At 41.4% G+C, this 23040-nt stretch overlaps 1 protein-coding gene across 2 annotated transcripts in view; it reads left to right on the top strand.

Moving 5' to 3' along the window:
* The window catches only part of TEC (tec protein tyrosine kinase), a 112987-nt gene extending 89947 nt beyond the window's left edge, over nucleotides 1-23040 (top strand). For both annotated transcript variants that reach the window (XM_084899978.1, XM_084899977.1), the window contains exons 9-18: nucleotides 4637-4691; nucleotides 7191-7270; nucleotides 8671-8804; nucleotides 11999-12073; nucleotides 13341-13512; nucleotides 13633-13849; nucleotides 17608-17672; nucleotides 20913-21031; nucleotides 21108-21265; nucleotides 22407-23040. In XM_084899978.1, the coding sequence (XP_084756104.1) occupies nucleotides 4637-4691; nucleotides 7191-7270; nucleotides 8671-8804; nucleotides 11999-12073; nucleotides 13341-13512; nucleotides 13633-13849; nucleotides 17608-17672; nucleotides 20913-21031; nucleotides 21108-21265; nucleotides 22407-22490 (1159 nt within the window). In that variant the 3' untranslated portion in view covers nucleotides 22491-23040. The remainder of the gene's footprint in view (nucleotides 1-4636; nucleotides 4692-7190; nucleotides 7271-8670; nucleotides 8805-11998; nucleotides 12074-13340; nucleotides 13513-13632; nucleotides 13850-17607; nucleotides 17673-20912; nucleotides 21032-21107; nucleotides 21266-22406) is intronic.

The raw sequence follows: 23040 nt of genomic DNA on the forward strand, positions 1-23040 counted from the left end.
AAGTAGGGAATGAAAATTATAAATAATAGTGTTTCTATTCTTAATATTTTTGGAGCCCAGCCATTGTCGCTCAGTTGGTTGAGCATCATCCCATGCACCAAGAAGTTGCTGGTTTGATTCCTGGTCAGGGCACATGCCCGGGTTGCGGGCTCCATCCTCAGTAGAGGGGTGCAGGAGGCTGCCAATCAATGTATGGGTGCAAGAGGCAGCCGATCAATGTTTTCTCTCTCATCGATGTTTCTATCTCTTCCTCTTCCTTCCTCTCTCTCTCAAATCAATAAGACATATTAAAAAATATTTTAGAAAAATATAGCCAAATCCTTAGAATTAGGGAAGATACTAAAAGATGAAAACTTGGACCTGATTTTAAAGTGATCTGAGAACTAGCAGGTCAAGGACTGTCTCCTATGAAATGGACTGTTGAGGTATTGGAGTGGTGGATATTTTTACCCAACACCTTAACTTTTCTGAAGTAGTGCTTTCTTTAAAACATCCCATGAAGTTTTGAATTCAAGACCAGCATCATGGAGTATTAGGAAGGGCTGTGAACCTAGGCATAAGGGCTGGCTAGGTTTGGGACCTTGAGGAGAGGGGTGCACTTGACAACCAGATAATCCCCTAAAATGTGAGAACTCCCTTATGACTCACGGAATTACAAGTAAGGATTTTACGAAGTTTGTGATTCAGTGCCATGAGTTTTTGGGTCTGTCTTATGATGGAAATGTTCTCTCCTCGGAGGTTTTCTACTCCTCCTCTGTGTGACTAAGTGAGCTTATGTAAGGTCTCGGCGTGGGCGTCTCCTCAGCCACGTGCCAGAGGTCAGGGATTCCACATGGCATCGTGCCACGCCTCCGGATGAAAAGGGGAAACCTGTTCTTAATGTGACAGCCAGAGTTCCCCTTCTTCTCCTGCTGACTTTCCGCTCTTAAAGGTCCCCAAGGTAAACGCCTTGTTGGCAGCTGTTAAGTCAAGAGTTCTGCTGTTTGTTTGGGCCTAGGATCAGCCCAGTCCATTGGGCTAGACTCAGGATTGCTGGCTTGAAGCTCCTGGGCCTGTCGGAATCCTAGTCGGGGCTCCCTCCACTCTCAGGTTACAATTTGGGGAGGAAATGCTCAGAGGAACAGCTGCAGGAAAGAAAGTGGGTTCATTGTGATGGTCAATAAGATGTTCTTGATGGAAAGATGTTAAAGGACATGTATACATAAGGAACTGTTTGACATTTAAATTGGGTCTCAAAAGAACTGGTGGCCCAGAAAGAAGCTCTCTGCAGACTGATTCATATGCCTTTCAGCATAACGATTATTGCTTGTCTCATTTTTGATTCTTATAAGTATATTTCCAGTAGGACATGATCTCACTCATCTAGAGGAAATGGTGAACAACATAGACTGATGAACAAGAACAGACCCAGAGATAAGGAGCCATGGGTCAGACTGTTGGACCTCAAAGGGAGGGTGGAAAAAAAGGGAGAGATCAACCAAAGGACTTATGTGCATACATATGAACCTAACTAGTGGTCAAGGACAATAGGGGGGTGAGGCATAAGTGGGAGTGCAGTGGGGGATTGGAATGGGGGGTTGAGGACAAATATGTGATACCTTAATCACTAAAGAAATTTTAAAAAAATGTTAAAGGAAGAAGGTGACAAGAATGAAAGGGCCCTTACACAATAAAAAGTCTAGAATAAGGCTTTGAGTTGGTGGCATAGGTGGCAAGGGCCAAATTAAGAACTGACAAAGGTTGATAGCTGGTTCGTTGAGTGTTTTCTATTTTTTTTTTTTCTTCATTTATACCTGTTTTCTTCTTATGATTTACCCAACCCACCCTACCTAAGAAGCTTGGCCAGGATCCTACTCCGTTCTCTCTGAGCAGGCTCAAACACCGCTATGACATCTTGTTCACCTGGGGGATTTTGAAGTGGCTAGCCGATCTGCCAACATCGTTCACATTGGGGCTGTGATACCTAAGAATGGGATGACAAGTTACTTACAAATCGTGGGCTTGCTTTCTAGTATAGCTCCTTCCCTAAGCAAGGCTAAATGCCCCCTAACAGAGGCATTTCTGTGACAGGCAGGGCAAGCTTTACGTGGGCGGGCATCTGTGTGTCAGCACTCTCTCCCGCCACGTGAGCTCCTTCGCACTATCCCCCTGTGTGTATGTCAGTCCTGACAGGACTGATTCAGCAGAGTCACTATTGCCTGGTGGTACGTCTCAGAGAAGAGGGAGAGAAGCCACAGAAATTGTTAGGAAATACTCACCACTAATTGGTTCATCTGTTTGTGTGTTCACCACATCTTCCTTTTCTTCTTCCTTCATCGCATCCTTAAAACTCTGAGTTGATACCTAGGGAGGGAACATGGACTTTTTGGGGAATTTGCATAAAAATAACCCCTCAGAACAGCAATGCTGTTTGCTCCTTATTTCCTTTATCTTTTCCTGGGAGCTTGAATACACTGGGTGAGGAAAGGCCTCTTTCTTTCTCTGAGTATCGTATATCTAACTAGAGGCCCAGCGCATGAAATTGCACTAGGCCCAGACCCTCTGCACCTTACAGAGTTGTGGGTCCCACCTCTGACCAGTTGTTTGGTTGTGATGCCGATTTTTGTTTTTTATTTTCAACCTTTTTGCTGATTTATAATGCATAATGAGAGCTCCAGTTATCTTTCCTTAATTAATTTTTGTGACTGCTTTTGGCATCTGACAATGTTTCTTGTATCAATGGAAAAGCTTTAGGGAGAGGATCCATTCTCTTCTCAGTTATTATATTTCTTAATTGCATTCAGAAGTTGATTGATCAGAACTGCAGTTTTGTTGAACTTGGGCTCAGTTCACAGAGTGCGGTCCTCGCAGTGAGATCTCGGTGCCCATAATGTTGAGATCCGGGTAATCACCTCAGGCTCCCAGTGAAATAACAGTCATCAGCTCGTAATTTGCGTTTGGCTTCTACAGCTGCATAAAAGAACCCAGACCAAGAAAGACCTTGTATTGTATTTTGTTCTTTGTATCTTTACCTTCCTCCATCTGGGAAGGCCTTTGTGTTTGCTTGTCTCAGGTGCTGGCTCTTTAATAAAAGGCCGACCCAATGGTGGAAAATTCAGATGTCCAGAGGGGCCAGCCTGATTTCATAACATTGGAACCTCAGGAAATATGACCTTGGTAGAGAGTTTTTGCCCACTGAAGGGCATTAAAAACAAACAAAAGAAGTTAAGTTTAAAACAAAAGTCCAAAGAAAATCTGAGTTCATGCTCTTTGGCCTCCTTGCTTATGCAGTTGACCCTTGAACAATATAGGTTTGAACTGCGCAGGTCCACTTCTACACGGATTTTTTTTTTTTTACACTAAATACTGTAAATGTATTTTCTCATAATTTTCTGAGTAACATTTTTTTCTTAGCTTACTTTATTGTATGAATACAGTATATAATGTATACAATATGTATGAATTGACTGTTCCGTAGGCTTCTGATCAACAGTGGGCTATTAGTAAAGTCTTGGAACAGTCAAAAGTTATACTAGAATAACTTTTTTGACTTCTGGGGTGAGAAGGTGTGTGTGTGTGTGTTCAAGGGTCAACTAATATCTCATGGAGAGGTTGGGGTGGGGCAGCAGAGAGTGTGGAGCACCTCTGAGGATGAGTTGGGCGATGGCAGTATCCATCTTTCCTCAGGAAAGATTTCCTGAGGGCTAATGAGTGACACAGATCAGCAGGCACTTGGGGTTGTGGCACGGAGGGCAGGCTCTGCTGCCTCGCCATGGCGGATTCCTACAGCAGAGCCTCTGGGGACCTCCAGGGCTAGAACCAGTGAGTCTGGAGGACGCAGGAAGCCTGCTCTTCTGTTTTGCTCTGTTTCTTTTGACTCTTCCTGAAATTCAATGGGGACGCCTCCATGATGACTTGAGATAAAAATCTACTGACTGCCCTGACCAGTTTTGGCTCAGTGGATAGAGTGTCAGCCTGCAGACTCAAGGGTCCCACGTTCGATTCTGGTCAAAGGCATGTACCTTGGTTGCGGGCATATCCCCAGTGAGGAGTGTGCAGGAGGCAGCTGATCGATGTCTCTCTCTCATCGATGTTTCTGGCTCTTTATCTCTCTTCCTTCCTCCCTGTAAAAACCAATAAAATATATATTTTTAAAAATCTATTGATTATTGGTGAGATGGGGGCTTGGGATAAGATTTAATTGAATTCAAGACAATAATGTTAAGTGACATTCCTGCACATTTGAGTCGGTGGAGGAAATTTTATTCTTGCTATTATTATAATAGTGAAAAATTGGAAATCATTTTTATGTTAAATAAGGAAGAATAGCTTAAGTAAATTATGGCACAGCCATACCATGATACATAGAACTATATTGTTTTTGCAAAGATGTCAGTCATGCAGTTTATGAAAAATTTAGGTTATGCTATAACAAATATAGTTTGATCCCACTTTCATAAAAATATGGGTAGAAAATATCTGGAAGTATATACATGAAATGTTGCTAGTGGTTGTCTGTATTACTGAGATTATGAGTAATATCTTGTTCTTATTTATTGTATTTGTAATAAATGAGAAATATCACCTTGCTAAGTCTAAAAAGAATAGCAAATAATTTAAGAAATCTGAGGTCTTAAATGTATCTTTTTCTGTTCAGATGGTACTGCAGAAATATGAATAGAAGCAAAGCTGAACTACTCCTCAGGAGTGAAGTAAGTATTTATACTTGTTTCATGGTTTTGGTTTTAGCACTAGTTAATTGTAATGAATCCAATCATTTAATGTATTCTTGTCCCTAAAGCCTAAAAAATACTGTAAGTATAAGGTCTGTTTTCTTAACCATTTAATAGTGAACACTGGTGTATTAGTTTCCTGGGGCTTCTGTAACAAAGCCCCACAAACCAAGTGGCTTCAACAGTAGAAATATCTTATTTCATTCATGTTCTAGAGGCGAGAAGTCTGGGATCGAGGTGCCAGCAGGGTTGGCTCCTTCTGAGGGCTCTGAGGGAAGGAGCTGTTCCAGGTCTCTCTGCTTCTCACCCTGTGTATGTCTGGCTTCGTGTCGCTATTTATCCTCTCTAAGGACTCCAGTCATTAAGAGTAGGGGCTGCCCTGCATGACCTCATTTTAACTTGATTCCTTCTGTAAGTCTCCAAATAAGGTCACATCCTGAAGTCCTGAGGGTTAGGACTCCACCCAGCTTTTAACAATAGGTTAAACCCATAACAGTAGGTAATAGCTATAGATGGGTAACGTTTTCTTTACTCTTTTACTGAGTTATTGTTTGCTTTGGTACTAGAATGTGTTTTTCCTTTTTTATTTGAAGTTATTTGTTTTAAAATAATTAATATCAATAGTATGTTACCAGCCCAAAGGCTGTGTGCCTGATACTTTGAAAGACCAAAACTCAAAACCTCAGACTTTGGAGTAAGGAAAGCTTTATTGATCCAAAAGTGCCAACCGAGAAGATGGGAGACCAACCCTCAAATTCATCCTAAGAAAGTAGAGAGTTCAGGCTTTTTTTATGTCCAGGGAAAGGGAAATGGGAGGGGCTGTTTTTGGTAAAACTCAGGGGCTAGCAGAATTCTTCTAGTGATTAGCATGTCCATATGCAACAAAGCAGGGCTAATCGCCTGAGGCCAAAGGAACAGACAGCCTTGGACAAGATGGAGTCAGAGACCCACATTTCCCTTAGTGACAAGTACATGATAGCTTTTAGAAATTAGCTTTTTATAAAGTATTTAGTTGCCTTTGGAGATAAATGTGCTGAAATTCTTACACTTTAAAAAGGGTTAACATGAAAGGATAACATGTAATATCGAGGGAACTATAATAGGCTAATAAGTAAGGTGACCCAAGTCTAACAGTGACTTTTCTAGCCCATTTCTCATTTGTGAGGTGAGGAGTTGGATTAGGAGGTGACCTCTGCATTTTGTATCTTGCTATTCCATTTATGAATGGTTTCCAGTCTTTTAAACTCATGCTTTCTCATCTTATCTATTGCTTCTCCCCACCAGTCAAGGTTTTGTTGGGCAATTGTTTCTATAGTTTATGTTGAGAGAGCAATAGCAGGTGACTTTGCTTGATTCAAATGACACCTAACCACGTGACTTCTTGCAGGATTCTTACATGCCTCCCTGGTGACCCCACAATTAGCAGCAACTCTAGGGGAGTGGGTAGCTAGACGACCTGGGGTTCTAATCTTGGGTCTGCTACTTATTAGCTTCCCTACTTGTGAAGTAAAGCAGGGATACCCTGTTTCCCCAAAAATAAGACAGTGTCTTATATTAATTTTTTCTCCCAAAGTTGCCCTAGGTCTTATTTTCAGGGGATGTCTTATCTTTCCATGCGCTAGGTCTTATTTTCGGAGGATGTCTTATTTTTGGGGGAAACACGGTAGCATTAGTACCTACTCATTGGACTGTTTTGAGGATTAAGTAAATCCACAGATTAGAACATATTAAAATAGAGTAAATTCTTAGTAAACATATGGTAGCTACTATTCTGTTTACCAAAGAAATGTTATACCATTGTCCCTAATTGTTCTTATCAGATTTATTAATATTTGTGGGGTTTTATTTAACTCCATTGTCTCTCTTGCTCTTTGGCTAGGAACCTATGAGGATTTATCCTTGAGTCACTTATTGTCGCTTCTGCCTTTTGGTTTTCTCTGCTTACATCACTTGTGCCTCCATTTCTCCTTTTGTAAAGAATGATATTTAACACCGATTTCCAGGGGAACTCAGGATTTTTTAACACGTGTTTGTAAAGAGCACTGAGATATTTACAGAAAAAAAAATGCTGTTTGGATAGAAGAGGATATTGGGTCAGGATCAGACCTTTAGCAGATATTAAAGATGAATGAAATGAAACCCAATCATTAAGAAATACATTTTTCAGTAACTTGTCCCCCCTCATGTCCAGGTCTTGAAGGAGTCGCAGAATCTGGTCTGCTGCTCTGAAAGGGCCCCGAGAGAGGATCCTTTTGAGACTTCTCATCCTGAGTGTGTGATTGTGGATGGGGGATTGTGGGTGTGCTTTCTCTGATCTCGTGGGAAGTCATGTGGAGGAAACCTCCTAGAAGCTGTGCTTCTCCAAAGCAGATTTTCTAGATAAAAGCTAATAATTGTTCAAGATTGGGTTCTTGACTCTTCTCTATGGCATTGGTATGTGTTACTGAACTGAAACAATTCTCTTCACTTGCATTTCAGGATAAAGAAGGCGGTTTTATGGTAAGGGATTCCAGTCAACCGGGCATGTACACAGTCTCCCTTTATACAAAGTTTGGAGGGTAAGTAATCCTACTCTCTCTCTCCCTCTCTTTTAAATTTATAGTTTTGGTATGAAGTTCCTCTATAGTTCGTATGGATTCCTAATTTTTAACATTAAAAAGAAAATCTGAACTTGATTTTTAAAGTCTGTACTTTAAAAATTTTTAATTGATATTTCAATAATTTGCTTCATATATATATGTTGAGAATAGCTATAAAAATGTTAGCAATATTAAACAAATAATTACTGAGCAGTGTGTTAAGCACTACAGATACCAGTGCAGATACAGTGAGCAAATTTGCTTCAGAAAAGGTAACAGTCAGGATAGTATATGAATAAGTGCTATGCTAGGAGGGCAGTGCTTGTGTGCTGGGGTAGGATGGGGAAAATGAGGTACATAGCCCAACACCTCTGAGTTAGTTGTTAATGTTGTCTAGTGACATTCAAACAGACATGACAGGTGAGGCTGGCAAAAATTGGAGGGAGGGGAAAGAATGTTTCAGACCCAGGAAACTGCCTGAGCCCAGAAGCAGGGGGCGAGGGGGGTTGGGGGGGGGGGCGGGGAGATAGAATGAGTACCAGGAACTGACAAGAGTGTTGCAGCTGGATTGTAGAATGAGGGAGACAGGATGAAGAGAGGAGAGAGAACCTGAGAAATAAACGTGGAGGATAGGTCATGTCAATGTCAAGGAGTCTGAGTTTTATATATTTTTTAAAAAATTATATTTTTATTGATTTCAGAGAAGAAAGAAGAGGGAGAGAGAGATGGAAACATCAATGATGAGAAAGAGTCATTGACTGGCCGCTTCTTGCATGCCTCCTGCAGGGGATGAAGCCTGCATCCTGGGCCTGTGCCCTTATGGGGAATTGAACTGTGATTTCCTGGTTCATAGGTGGAAGCTCGACCACTGGGCCACATCATCTGGGTCTGAGCTTTATCTTAAGGGCAGTGAGAGTTATCTTTGTAATATTATTAGCAAGAGATGACTGCAGAATCTCTGTGTTCTAGAAAGATATCTAAAATAGAACTTTGTACATTTTTTTACGAGTCTAGTTTATTCACTTTTAAGTGGATGTAAGTCCTCTAAATATTTGCAATTTTACTCCAACAACAGGGACAGACAGAGGTAGCCAGCTAATAGCTATTGTTAAGACTTTAACTGCTGGTAAACAAAATTGGTAAATGCTCTCTGTTACAATCTCAGGCAAGGGGCCAATAATGTTATCAGTGACCACTGTAAAAACTCTGCCTTTACATGTGAAAAGCAAAGCTAAGGTGGGCATGGGGAGAAACAAAATGTGTGCAGCAAGTAGGAGGGGCCATATGTAGGGACCCTGTGGTGACCTGGTAGAACATGTCTTCAGAGTGAAGTTACATTCTTCCAGCTTGGTTCTAACACACTTTGATTTTTGTTGTAGAGAAGGCTCATCGGGTTTCAGGCATTATCATATAAAGGAAACAACAACCTCCCCCAAGAAGTATTATCTGGCTGAAAAACACGCATTTGGTTCCATTCCTGAGATCATTGAATATCACAGGCACAATGCAGCAGGTAGGTGAGCTGTTAGAGCCCATTTCAATAGAGGGAGAGGTTAAAATGATCAGAATTTATATGAATTCTTCACTGAGCAGTTGTTTTTTGTAATTACTTGTAGAATGTGATTGATTGACTTAAAATTATTGCATATTAAGAAAGTGCTATACACCGAAACCGGTTTGGCTTAGTGGATAGAGCATCAGCCTGAGGACTGAAAGGTCCCGGGTTCAATTCTGGTCAAGGGCATGTACCTTGGTTGCGGGCACATCCCCAGTGAGGTGTGCAAGAGGCAGCTGATCGATGATTCTCTCTCATCGATGTTTCTAACTCTCTATCCCTCTCTCTTCCTCTCTGTAAAAAATCAAAAAAATATATTTTTAAAAAGTGCTATATACAAAGAAAAATCAGAAATAATATCAAGTCCCATAAAATGCTCAGTCTGGACCTTAGGGCATGAGCTATTTTTATTGTGTATGGTAAATGTCACATTTCTGGGGTTTATATCCTTGGTACTGACAAAGATTTTTTGCTTGACCAGACTGTAGTCAGACTTCTGAACTGTCGCCTAGGCCAGTGGTCGCCAGCCTTTCGGACCTCATGGGCTACCAGCAGTTCACTGACCACTGGTTGGCAACTGCTGTCCTAGGCCATGCGCTTTTTGTAAAATCCAGTTTTAGCTGGAGGTCTGCTAAGTCAGCTGAACCAGAACCCCCTACCCTCGATATCTGATGTCTGATCACCCTCAATATCTGAGCAACTTCCTCATCATCCACAAGATCCTGTTAGATTGGTTTAGCCAGAACTGCCCACTTCCCTTACCTCTGATGTTTCTCTTGACCTCCATCCCGTTCCTGGATATATATTCCCACTTGCCCATGTTGTATTTGGGGTTGATTCCAGCCTGTCTCCCTGACTCTAAAATCCCATTGCTGTGGTCTCTGATCCTATCACAATGGTCCTGAATGAAGCCTGCCATAACATTTTTCGAAGTGTCATTGGATTTTTTTCTTTTTTTCAATAAAATCCGAGATATATATATGTCAGAGTTGTCACAGAAGCTTCCAGACAAGCTCAGGGTTTAGGCTTGGGCTAGAGGCTTCCAAAGATAAGAGTAATCATGTCCCAGACAGAGTTTCCCTCTTCCCGGATCTCTGCTACCCTCACCATGCAGAGTGGGAACTAACCAAACACCAGAAACCACATTTATGCCCATTGAGGCTTCACAGGGTAAGAGAGGAAACATGTCTAGCCTTTGACTTCAAAGATGTAACGAACAGGGGATAGCCAAGTGTCTAACCCAATTTATGAAAAAGTAACTTTTGAAATTTTATTGAAGGCACCTTTTTTAAAAAAAAAAAAAATATTTTATTGACTTTTTACAGAGAGGAAGGGAGAGAGATAGAGAGCTAGAAATGTCTATGAGAGAGAAACATCGACCAGCTGCCTCTTGCACACCCCCCACCAGGGATGTGCCCGCAACCAATGTACATGCCCCTGACCGGAATCGAACCCGGGACCTTTCAGTCTGCAGACCTATGCTCTACCACTGAGCCAAACCGGTTTCGGCTTGAAGGAACCTTTTACAAAGTCTGTTTCTACTTGTGACTGTTCACTTTTCTCAGATAATGACTGGAACAGTTATTGAGATTCAGTGGTCATTAATATATTTACAGAGTTGTGTACAATTCAGTGGTCATTAAAATATTTACAGAGTTGTGCCAACTCTCACCATAATCTATAAAAAACTTCCATCACCCCAAAAGAAGTCTTGTATCCTTTCAACAGTCCAGCCCTGGGCAGCCACTGATCTTTGTGTCTCTACAAATTTGCCTTTTCTAGATATTTTATATAAATGGGATCATACAATGTGTGCTCAATTGTGACTACCTTTTTTGACTTACCATAATGTTTTTGATGTTAGTTTATTATGTAGTTTATATAAGTACTCGATTCCTTTTTATTGATGAGTAATAAATCGTTGTATGGTCTTTGTTTATCCATTTTGTTATCATTCATCGGTTGATAGACATTTGGGTTGTTTCCATATTTTGGCTATTATGAATAATGCTGCAATGAATATTTGTATACAAGTCTTGGCATGGAAATATCTTTCATTTTCCTTTGGTAAAATGGATTTTCTGGGTCATTTGGTAACTCAATGTTGAACATTTCCTATCAATATATTCCACAAAGGACTTTTTTTTAGACTATATTATGTTATTTTCAGTGTTTGTATAACACTATTTCTTTCACCATTATCTCCATTCATTTAATGAACATGTATTGTCTAGTGCATGCTGGGAAATGTGCTAGGTTCTAGGGAGACTATGGTGGATTAGGTAGTCATTGATTCTGTCTCTCCCAGATCTTCTGTCTCTCTCAGATCTTACCACCTGGCAGGGGAGGCAGAGAAGTATATAATGATATTAAGTTAGTATGAGATATGCTGTAATAGAGAAAATACAGTGTATAATGGGTGTTTATAGGAGAGATATCTGCCATTTCTTCTTATTTGGTGTTTTAGCAATTTAGATGAAAAGATTTAATGTTCCTCATTGATTTCCAGTAGTTGGTATTACCAGTTGTTGATATTTTAGAGCCTGATTTTTTTATGTTAAGATTCCTAATATTATTTCTGGGTAATCTATTTAAAAAAAAATATTTTGTTTTTATTGATTTCAGAGAGGAAGGGAGAGGGAGAGAGAGATGGAAACATTGATGAGAGAGACACATTGATTGGCTGCCTCCTGCACACCGCCTACTGGGGATTGAGCACACAACCTGGTCATGTGCCCTAACCAGGAATTGAACCCAGGACCTCCTGGTCCATGGGACAACTCTCAATCCACTGAGCCACAGCAACCGGGCCAGAGAATCAATTATTATTAAATATTGTAGTTCCCTTTCATAGTACAGATTGCATATTGATAAGCACTGTAGTATTTTTAAAAATGTTTATTGAATTAATAAAAGTGTGGATATACATATATATTCAAGTTTTTCCTGCTACATAAAAATATGAAATTGTCAGCTCAGACAGTAGGCTCATCCTCTTTCTTCTTGCCAGGATATGGCACAGAGCTGTATGCACACACAGAGGACGAGCACTGGGTGACTAAACGAATGGATTTTATGTATTTTAGCTTCCCACTTGGCCATGCAGGTCAATTATGAATGAATTTGACGGCAATACTTTCTTTGATTTCTAGGGCTTGTCACAAGGCTGCGGTACCCTGTCAGTGCAAAGGAGAAGAAGGCACCCACCACTGCGGGATTCAGCTACGGTAACTCGCGTTTGTTCTTGCCCTTCCAGGTTTCCCTCAAAAGAAGCCATCAGCGCAAGGCCTTTTAGATGAGTGGCATTCCACACAGCAGAGCTGTTTTGATAAGTTTTGTAGTCTGGGTTTTTAGGTGATTACTACAGTAGTATACTTAACAGCTGTAGTTACCCTCGGTTTTCTATTGTCATCATAGACATACTTCGACAGAAAACTCTCTGTCAATGGAAAATAGGCATTAGTTACCATCTTACACCTAAAACGAATCAGAGCCTTTCCTGGTTCTCACTGGCTTTGTTGGTTACTCCCAGAAAAGTAAGGATGGTGATCATAGAGAAGGCATTCCACTCGATTGTCTCTGTTGCTTCCAGCATAAAACTTTTAAATAGCAGGAATTGCTGGAATTGGAAACAAAACCAAACCAAACAACAACAACAAAAATATATGAGGGGAAAGAGTGGTAAAGGAGGAATTTTTTTAAGGTTTAACTTTCAAGCTCTGTTGTGATTAGCCTGTTATGCAGCATCTTCTTGCCTTGATCAGTTCACTTTGCTTGTATTGTGACAACTTAGAAAGAGGTACACTTTCATCAGAGAGTGGAGAGCCACCATTTGCAGTTAAAAAAAAAATTTTTTTTTTCAATTGGGGGGACACTGGTTAACAAAATGGTGCAGGTTTCAGGTGCACAATTACACAACATGTCATCTGCACAATGTATGTTCACACTCCAAGGCAAGTCTCTGTCCATCACCATATGTCCTCCTCTACTCTCCTCTACCTCCGCCCCACCCCCGATAGTCACCACACTGTTGTCCGTGTCCATGACACATATGCAGTTTCAATGCAGGCTGCAAGTTTACTCTTTTTTTTTTTTTTTTTTTTTTTTAAATATATTTTATTGATTTTTTTACAGAGAGAAAGAGCGAGGGATAGAGAGTTAGAAACATCGATGAGAGAGAATCATCGATCAGCTGCCTCTCGCACACCCCCGGCTGGGGATTGCCCTCAACTAAGGTACATGCCTTTGACTGGAATCGAACCTGGGACCTTTCACTCTGCAGGCCGAAGCTCTATCCACTGAGCCAAACTGGTTTCTGCAAGTTTACTCTTTTTTTTTTTTTTTTTTTTTTTTTTTTTTTTACCAGTCATTGTTAATACACTGACCTCCACCCTGTGACTATGAGATGGACATGAGCTATAATTCTTTATTTCCCACTGATGTGTGCTTTGTTCTCTTTATGAGATTTTATCACTTTCCCCGTCTGTCTCACAGAGAAATGGGAGATCAACCCTTCAGAGCTGACCTTTATGAGGGAGCTGGGGAGTGGACTGTTCGGAGTGGTGAGGCTCGGCAAGTGGCGAGCTCAGTACAAAGTGGCGATCAAAGCTATTCGGGAAGGCGCGATGTGTGAGGAAGATTTTATAGAAGAAGCCAAAGTGATGATGTAAGTTTCTGCGTTCTTTCCGGTTCCCCTTTTTGCACTAAACAGTGTCCCCTCCGCGGCCTGAGCCCCGATGGTTCCTTTTCCTGTAGTAACAGTGTGTGTGCCTGACTTCCCTCCCAGGAAACTGACACACCCGAAGCTAGTGCAGCTCTATGGCGTGTGCACCCAGCAGAAGCCGATTTACATCGTTACCGAGTTCATGGAGAGGGGCTGCCTGCTGAACTTCCTCCGGCAGAGGCAAGGGCATTTCAGTAGAGATGTGCTGCTGAGCATGTGCCAAGATGTGTGCGAAGGGATGGAGTACCTGGAGCGAAACAGCTTCATCCACAGAGATCTGGTAAATTATGAGCCATCCAATTCCCCTTCATTGTCCAAATTCCTTTGTAATGTGGGGTCTGCCAATGAGCAATAATCTGTTAATATCCAATTTTTATTGTCAGCAATATTTCACTATTATTTTTAAACTTGGTAAGTTTAATGTGCCATAATTTTAACAGAAAGATCTTTTAAAATTCTATATGCTACACTAGAGGCCTGGTGCATGAATTCGTGAATGGGTGGGGCTAGGATGAGGGAGGGGATGTGGGAGGTTGGCTGGCCAGCCCCTCCCCTGATTAGAGGGGGGGGCAGCTCCGGGGAAAGGGCCAAGGGCAGTTAGTCAGCTGGCTCTGCCCCCTATTGGGGGCGGGGCTGGCTGGGGGGTGGGGCAGCGGGAGGTTGTGGGGGCTGATTGGGGCCCAGATGGGTCCCGTTTGCCACCACAGTGCATGTCATAGCGGCCAGTCGTTCTGGTCATTACACTGTTCCAGTTGCTGGGCTTTTATCTATATAGATAATTACCGTATTTTTCGGACCATAAGACACACCGGACCATAAGACGCACCAGTTTTTAGAGAAGGGAAATGAAGAAAAAAAGATTCTGAAACAAATAGTGTCCTAAAATATTTTATGTGCATTAAAACCCAACATCACAGTCATAAACACATGTAATCAACCCTGTAAAGTAAACAGCAGCATTTAGAACCATTTTAGAGCAGGGCAAGCACACAGAGACCACACAGAGCCGGGCAAGTAAAAAAACTTTTTTTTTAAAGTATATGTGTAGGCTATATTTGGACCATAAGACGCAGGGACTTTTTCACCCCACCTCTGGGGGGAAAAAAAGTGTGTCTTATGGTCTGAAAAATACGGTACATAGGCAGTTGTATAAATAATACATAATGACAAAGGTAATATGTCCCAGCAAGTTACCATGCATAGATTCTTTGATCTCCATAAGAATCTCATGAAATAGCTAATCATGAGAGTGTTTCTGACCATTATTCTTTTATAGATAAAATTAACTTTAGAGACACAAAAGGACTTGCAAATGGTGGTAAATTAGGAAGTTAAGCTTGATTCATGTTTTAACTAAATACTAAGCTGTTTTCTACCTTAAGCACTACCAGCAGAAAGGATATAACAGAAATCCTTGGTTTATTATTATTGTTTTAATCTCTCAAAAGATGGAACCCATGTTAATTCCTGAAGATACCAGAAAAAGTAAATCTTTTATTATTGGTTATAAATGATTGTGATGGAGACACTTCCTTATTTTTACTTTCTCTTACTCATTTGCCCCCTCTGTCTCATTGTTTTCTTTCTCTTTTTCTTCTCTGCTTATTTTCCAAAATGTGTCTATTGGTAGAACCACTAGTTCCCCTAAAGCCACAATTTTATTCTCAACTTTTTTTTCAGTTTTGACTTTTTTTAGATTCCACTTTTAAGTGATATCCAAGGTACCTGTCCACACATATTGTCACAAATGCCAGAATATCTTCCTTTCTCATGGGCTGAATAATATTCATTGTGTATATAATATACTGCATCTTTTTAAAAATCTACTCATTCATTGATGAGCCTTAGGGTTGTTTCCATATCTTGGCTATTGTGAATAATGCTGCAATAAACATGGGTGCTCATGTATCTCATCAAAATCTTGTTTTCCTTTCCTTTGAGTATTCAGCCAGAAGTGAAATTGCTAGGTCATATGGTAGGTCTCTTTTTAACTTTTTGTTTTCATAGTGGTTGGACTCATTTACATCCATTAATTTACATGCACAAGGGTTCCCATTTCACCTTATCCTTGCCTGCACTTGTTGTCTCTTGTCTTCTTGATGATAGGCATTCTGTCAGGTGTAAAGAGACATCTCATTGTGGTTATGAATTGCATTTCTCTGATGATAGATAGATGTTGAATATCTTTTCATGTTCCTGTTGGCCATTTTGATGTCTTTGGAAAAATATCTATTTATTTCTTCTGCCCATTTTTTAATTTTTTTAAGTTCTTTAAATATTTTGAATATTAAACCCTAATCCAATATGTGGTTTGCAAACATTTTTTTCTCATTATGTAGGCTGTTATTTCATTTTGTTGATTATTACTTTTGCCATCCAAAAGCTCTCGAGTTTGATATAGTCCCATTTGCTGATTTTTGCTTTTGTTGTTTGTACTTTTGGTGTTATAAAAAAAAAAAAAAAAAAAAAAAAATTTGCCAAGACCAATATTATTGAGTTTCTTCCCCAGGTTGTCTTCTAGGAGTTTTATGTTGTCAAGTCTTATGTTTAAGTCTGATCCATTTAGAGTTAATTTTTATGAGTTGTGTGAGATAGAGGTTCAATGTCACTGTTGTTTGTGTGTTTCTCCAGTTTTCCTGGCACCATTTGTTGAAGAGATTATTCATCCCTAGTTGGGTATTCTTGGCTCCCTTGTGGCATATTAGTTAACTGTAAATGCCAGGATTTAATTCCAGGTTCTCTGATCTGTTCCATGGTCTATTTTATGGCAGTACCATACTGTTTTTATTACTGTGGCTTTGTACTAAAATCAGGAAGGGTGATAACTTCGGCTATGTTCATTTTTCCTTTGTCTATGCAGGGTCTTTTGTGGTTCCACACAAGTTTTAGGATTGTTTTTTCTATTTCTATGAGTAATACCTTTGTTATTTTGATGGGGATTGTGTTGAATTTGTAAAGGGCTTTGGATGGTATAACCATTTCAACAATATTTATTCTTCCAATCCATGAATTTGGGATATCTTTCCACTTGTTTGTGTCTTCTTTTATTTCTTTCAGCAAAATCATGTGTTTTCATTGTACAGATCTTACACTTCCTTGGTTAAATTTATTCCTAAGTATTGTATTGGCTTTTATGCTATTGTGAATGAGAATAGGTTTTTTTTCCCCCCTGATGCTTCATCATTAGTGTAAAAGAATGCCACTGGTTTCTATAAGTTGATTTTGTAACTTGCCACTTTACTGGTTAATTCCAACAGTTTTTTTTTTTTTATTGACTTTGGATTTTCTATATGTAAGATCATATTGTTAGCAAATAGTGACAATTTGACTTCTTCCTTCCTGATTTCAGACAGAGAGGAAGAGGGGTGGGAGAGTGAGCGAAGCATTGATGTGTGAACAAAACATTGATTGGTTGCCTCCTGTGGTTAGGGGAATCCCACTCCCACACAGTTAAAAATCTGTGTATAACTTTTGACTCCCCCAAATCTTAACTGCTAATAGCCTACTGTTGACCAGAAACCTTACCAATAACATACCGCCTATTAATACATATCTTATATGTATTATTTACTGTATTCTTACAATAAAATAAATTAGTAAAAAATCTTATTAAGAAAACTAGAGGCCCAGTGCACAGAATTTGTGTAAGAGCAGGCCTTCCTTCCCCTGGTTGCCAGCACCAGCTTCCCTCTGGCACCCGGGACCCACGGCTTCCCTCGTAGCCCCGGCTTTGTCCGGAAGTTGTCTGGAAGGATGTCTGGTCTAATTAGCATATTATGCTTTTATTATTATAGATAGTAAGGAAGATAAAATACATTTACAGTACTCTATGTATTTATTGAAAAAAAAGTTCATGTGTAACTGGACCCATATAGTTCAAACTCATGTTGTTCAAGGATCAACTGTATGTTGAAGACATTTCCACCCACTGCAGATGCTGACTGGGCCATCCTAAACTTAATATAAACAGAACTTATATTTTCCCACTGTTATTGTAGAACTTTGTAACTAACATACCATTATATTGTTGTTTCCCAGGCTGCCAGAAATTGTCTAGTAAATGAGGCAGGAGTTGTGAAAGTATCTGATTTTGGAATGGCCAGGTAAGTCTGAGTATATGTGACCATTTTTATTATAACTTTTGGATTAAATTAATGTGAAACTGTGACCTTTCCCTTGAAAGTACAGAAAGCCTGACTTTTTCTTGCAGTTTGACTGTCAGCTTCTTCCTCGGAAGCCTTCGTAAGCGCTGTTCTGAAACCACATGTTTTGTTACATTAGCAAAAATATTGGTAGTACCCTTCATTTTTTATAGAGGAACTAATTGATTTTTCCATTTATTAGTATTTATTATATAAGCTAATAAAATAAATTACTTGCCTTTTTGGAAGATTTCTTTGCTGAGCGTGTCCATTACTGTTAGCTGTGGCTTTTCCTCAGGTAAACAAATTGTTGAGAAATTATGATTGCTTAATGCTTTATTATGTGATGTTCATATTGGCATGTAGAATGAATAAGCATGGGGATAATCTGCACTAATGAAGCAGAAAGGCAAGCTTATTAGCTGGCTCTTTTGAGACACATATATTCATTAAAATGTGGATACATTTTTGTTAATTATTGTTAATCCTCCCCACTAGGTGGTGGTATAGCCTGTTAAATACACTACTTTCTTTTCTCCCTGGTGTGGATTAGATTTTTAGAATCTTTTGTTTTCACAGAAATCTGTTTTGGGGTAAAGTTCTTAGAATACCCAAATCTGTTCTGTTTGTATTTGCTTAATTTTTGAAATTTTAATTTGTCCTTCTATAGTTTGTCCTTCTTCCTCTGTTTGCATTCATTCATCCATGTATCCATCATTAAGAGATTAGGTGCCTCCTATGTTCCAAGCACAGTGTTAGACTGAACCATAGTAGAGAGGAAGACATACGAGTCCCCACCCACATGCAGTTTATATTCAAGAGGAAGGTGAGACTTAGGACCTGAGACACACAGAGGGGCAAACACAGAGGACGGAGTGATGTGATGGAGCAGGGGTTCAGCGGATTACAGCCCCTGGGCCAAATCTGACCTCCCCCTCTTTCTGTATGACCTGTGAGTCAACAACAATTTTCACATTTTTATCTTATTTATTTTTAATATATATATATATATATATATTGGTTAATTTCAGAGAGGAAGGGAGAGAGAGAGAGAGATAGAAACATCAGTGATGAGAGAGAATTATTGATTGGCTGCCTCCTGCACACCCCTTAGTGGGGGGTGGGGAGGGATTGAGCCTGCAATCCAGGCATGTGCCCTTGGCTGGAATTGAACCTAGGGCCCTTTAGACCACAGGCCAGCACTCTGTCCACTGAGCCAGACCAGCTAGGGCTGCACGTTTTTAAATGGTTGGGAAAGAATTAGAGGAATACACACGTGAAAGTTTTCTGGCATTCGGTGTCAGAGTCCATAAGTAAAGCGTGACTGGGTCACAGCCTTGCTTGTGCTTTTGTGTTGACTGTGGCTGCTCTCACAGCACAAAGGCAGAGTGGAGTGGTTGTGACAGAAACCGGCCTGCAAAATCGGAAATACTCATTATCTGGCCCTTTGTGGAAAAAGTTTGCTGGCCCCTGTGATAGAGAAGCTTGGCGTTGGAGGTGAGGCAGGTGCTGGGTGATGAAGTAAGGGAGGGGTGATGGCACTCCGGAAGGCCTCTTTGAGACCCAGATATTTAAATGAAACCAAAAAAGGCAGAAAGTAGCCAGTATGGTGAAAACCTGAGGGTAAAATATTTCAGGTGGAGAAACAGCAAGTATAAAAGTTTGAAAGCTGGTGGAGGTGGAGGAGAGGATGGGGGGATGATGATGGAAAAAAGAAAAGAACACATATATATTTTTTAAAAAGTTTGGAATCTGGGACAAGCTTGGCCAAGGAATTGAAAGAGCCAGGGTGGCTCGCCCATGGCCAGCACAAAGAGCAACAATAAAGGGACGCAGGAACAGACATACAGGTCAAGGTCAGCTCCTAAGGAGACTCGGGGCCTGGGAGGTTAGAAAGCTCTGTTACTGCCGAAACCAGTTTGGCTCAGTGGATAGAGCCCCAGTCTGCGGACTAAAAGGTCCCAGGTTCTATTCCGGTCAAGGGCATGTACCTTGGTTGCAGACACATTCACGGTAGGGGGTGTGCAGGAGGCAGCTGATCGATGTTTCTCTCTCATCTATGTTTTTAGCTCTCTATCCCTCTCTCTTCCTCTCTGTAAAAAAATCAATAAAATATAAGGGATCGGGACTGCTGGCAGTCAGGGGGTTAGTTACCCACTGCTCTTGGTTTGCTTTGTACAAAGATGTTTTGTATCTGACAGGCAGGTCTTCATGTTCCATTTTCATGTGGTTGGCTTTCAGAAAATGTGTGCTTTTGTGTCAGCCCCTCTAACACACTCATTATACACAAATTCAGTCTCCTCCGATGGACAGACAGGTTAATCCAGCCCCTGGTGGCATCGTCACCATCTTTGTCTATACAGCAAAGGAGCCCCTTGCGATGGTTTGAATATTTCCTCCAGGAACAAGGAGCTTTTAGAAATTAACTTTCTATGTTTATGTAACACACAAACACATTCCTCTTGTACATACATACTGAACACGTGACAGAAAGGGCTGAAGTTCCCATGTGTACCATGCCAATCAAGGATTCTCCCAAGACATAGTGTTATCAGTTTGAATCTGTTCTTCCAGAAAGATAGAAGTATGTGCCCATAGAAAAAGTATATAATAGTTTGTTGTTGTTGTTGTGTGTGTGTGTATGTGTGTGTGTGTGTGTGTGTGTGTGTGTGTAGGAGCAATGTCATTGGTTTTTGAATATATACTCCACCATTTACACATGTCATTTTGCAATTTGCTTTTTTAATTCGCTGTAGTTTTAAGTTGCGCTCTGCGGAATTGTGGGGGCTAAAACCACGTATGTCTCCAAGTGCCTTTCACCACTTCCTTTCGCACAGCTTTGCTTCAGATGTTTTACAGGCGGGGCCTTTGGGTAAAACTCTGTACCAGAACTGCTCACAGAGAAACGTTTGCGAGCTCTTTTTATTGTGTTCTGCTTCTGTTGCTTATAAAAAAAGAAAAGACAAAAGTGAAAGTACAGATACGTCCATCCATTCCAAGTAAATAAAGCTGAGGTGGAAATCACCGGGCGTGGCCACCAAAGCAAGCATTCAGCTTCACCGGATGCTTGTTGGACTTCAGCCAACTGTGTTTTTCATTTTTATTCTAAGGGAGGGAGAGGGTGGTGGAAAGCAAGAACATCGTACAGATGCAGATCAGAACTCAGAGGTGTAAACCGGTGCTGTGTCTTTCTCACTCTAGGTACGTTCTGGATGACCAGTACACAAGTTCTTCCGGCGCTAAGTTCCCTGTGAAGTGGTGTCCGCCCGAGGTGTTCAATTACAGCCGCTTCAGCAGCAAATCGGACGTCTGGTCCTTCGGTAAGCCCCGGCCCGTTCCCTCCGCCCGCTCTGGAGGGGAAGCGGTGCCTCCCGTGGTAACCCGCGCCCCTTCCAGGTGTCCTCATGTGGGAGGTCTTCACTGAGGGCAGGATGCCCTTCGAGAAGAACACCAACTACGAGGTGGTGACCATGGTCACTCGCGGCCACCGCCTCCACCGGCCCAAGCTGGCGTCCAAATATGTCTACGAAGTGATGCTGAGATGTTGGCAGGAGGTATGGGATTTCTTTTGTGTGCTTTTAATTTTGGAATCTTTAAACCATTGGTGGATCTTGTCTTGGTAGATGAATAACGTATAGTCTTTATGGTTCAGTGAGTTGTGGGTGAGTGCATGTTTTACGTGGTTTGAGCTTAGGTAGGAAACCAAGTCTCAGAACTGGACTCAGTTCTGAATAATGAGAAGAAGAATTGGGAGAAGTGGAAAATACTAATAATTAAGATGATGGATTCAGGCTGCCCCACGACGGAGTGCGGACCCTGCCTCTGAGTTAGGGACCCAGGAACCAGCCTGCAGAGGGGGCTCTTCTCTCATTGGGAGTCTCTTATGGTTGAAGTATCACTCTTTCTCCAGTGAGGGTTCCTGACTCCAGCCCTCAACTTTCTCGGGTCTTTTTACTCACATTCTTTGGAAGTTTACCTTCCGACTGCATTGAAATGTCATCTTATAGACGAGATTAAAGACCAAAATGACTTTTGAAAGATGACAATAATTAAAGATAATAACATCAGCTCCCAGGTATCATATGCTAAATGCTTCAGATTTAGTTTTCAAAGATAACCCTTGGAGGTGCTGTGATGACTCTGGATGAGAACGCCAAGACTCATGAAGCTGATGAGGCCACCTGGCTACAGAGGACCTGAGTCCCATCTGACTCCAAAGCTCCCAGTCATTTGCCATAAGCCTCCTAAGCACATTGACTAGGATGGGCAGAGGCTCTGGCCAGGGAGTGGTCAGGGGGAGAGAGGACAGCATGAGCAAAGGCAGGGAGGTGGTAATGACCCTGGTGTGTGGACTCGAGGGTGGAGATTGGTTTGACTGAGCAGAGAGGCCATGTGAGCGTTTTTTTCAGGGAAATGAAATTGGTCCCAAGGAGGTGGGGGTGGGCAGGTTATAGAGAGCTGATTAGCAGGACTTGATTTTGCAGTCGGTTCTTGAGTGGGAGCACAAAAACAGAAGCAGGATGCAGGCCAGTGGCAGTACATGCAGGCTGGATCAGACCCTTTTGGAGGTGCCTGCATGTTCCAGTCCCAAAGCAACGAGTACCTTGCTCTAGAGCGCTCCGTTATATGAGTTTGGGAAATCATTTTTGGAATAGAGCCTGGAACCCACTGCTTCTCTTTGGTTTTTAATTGTAGAAACCTGAAGGGAGGCCTTCCTTTGAAGACCTGCTGCGCACCATCGATGAGCTAGTGGAGTGCGAGGAAACTTTTGGAAGATAAGCGGTGCTGGGAACGGTGGCTTCCGGATTCCGCAGCACAAGGAAGAAACGGCACTTTGTAGCTCACTCTTAATTTATTTAGCGCGTGGATGTGCAGGTTGTTTTTACTGATAAACTGAAAACACCTAACGCCTCTGCTTTTAGACTGTCCTGAGCCCCATGACTGAGGACTCCAGGTCATGGAGATGCTGCCTCAGAGATGGTGGTTAAAAGCACTCAGGCACTCCACAGGCTTCCGTGCCCATGGGGGTGCCATGCCGAGGCCCCCGGATCACCCCCTTGAGGGTGCACCTGGGCCATGCTGGCTGGTGCCAGTGGAGTTTGGGGAGGGCACGGGTGTGCGAGCCAGGCTTCAGCAACCCGTCTCTTCCCCTTCACTTCCACAGCAATCTGGGCCTGGGGCACCATCTGATGTGGAGGAATCAGGAACCACATTGGACGTACCCATCTTTTGTTTTGAAAACATGCCATTAGTATTACATTACAAAACGTTTGTAACTTGTATATATTGTGAATATATATAATATATAAAGTTATATATTTATAAGAAA

The sequence above is a fragment of the Pipistrellus hanaki genome (assembly GCF_964339955.1).
Source record: "Pipistrellus hanaki genome assembly, chromosome: 1".
NCBI lineage: Eukaryota > Metazoa > Chordata > Mammalia > Chiroptera > Vespertilionidae > Pipistrellus > Pipistrellus hanaki.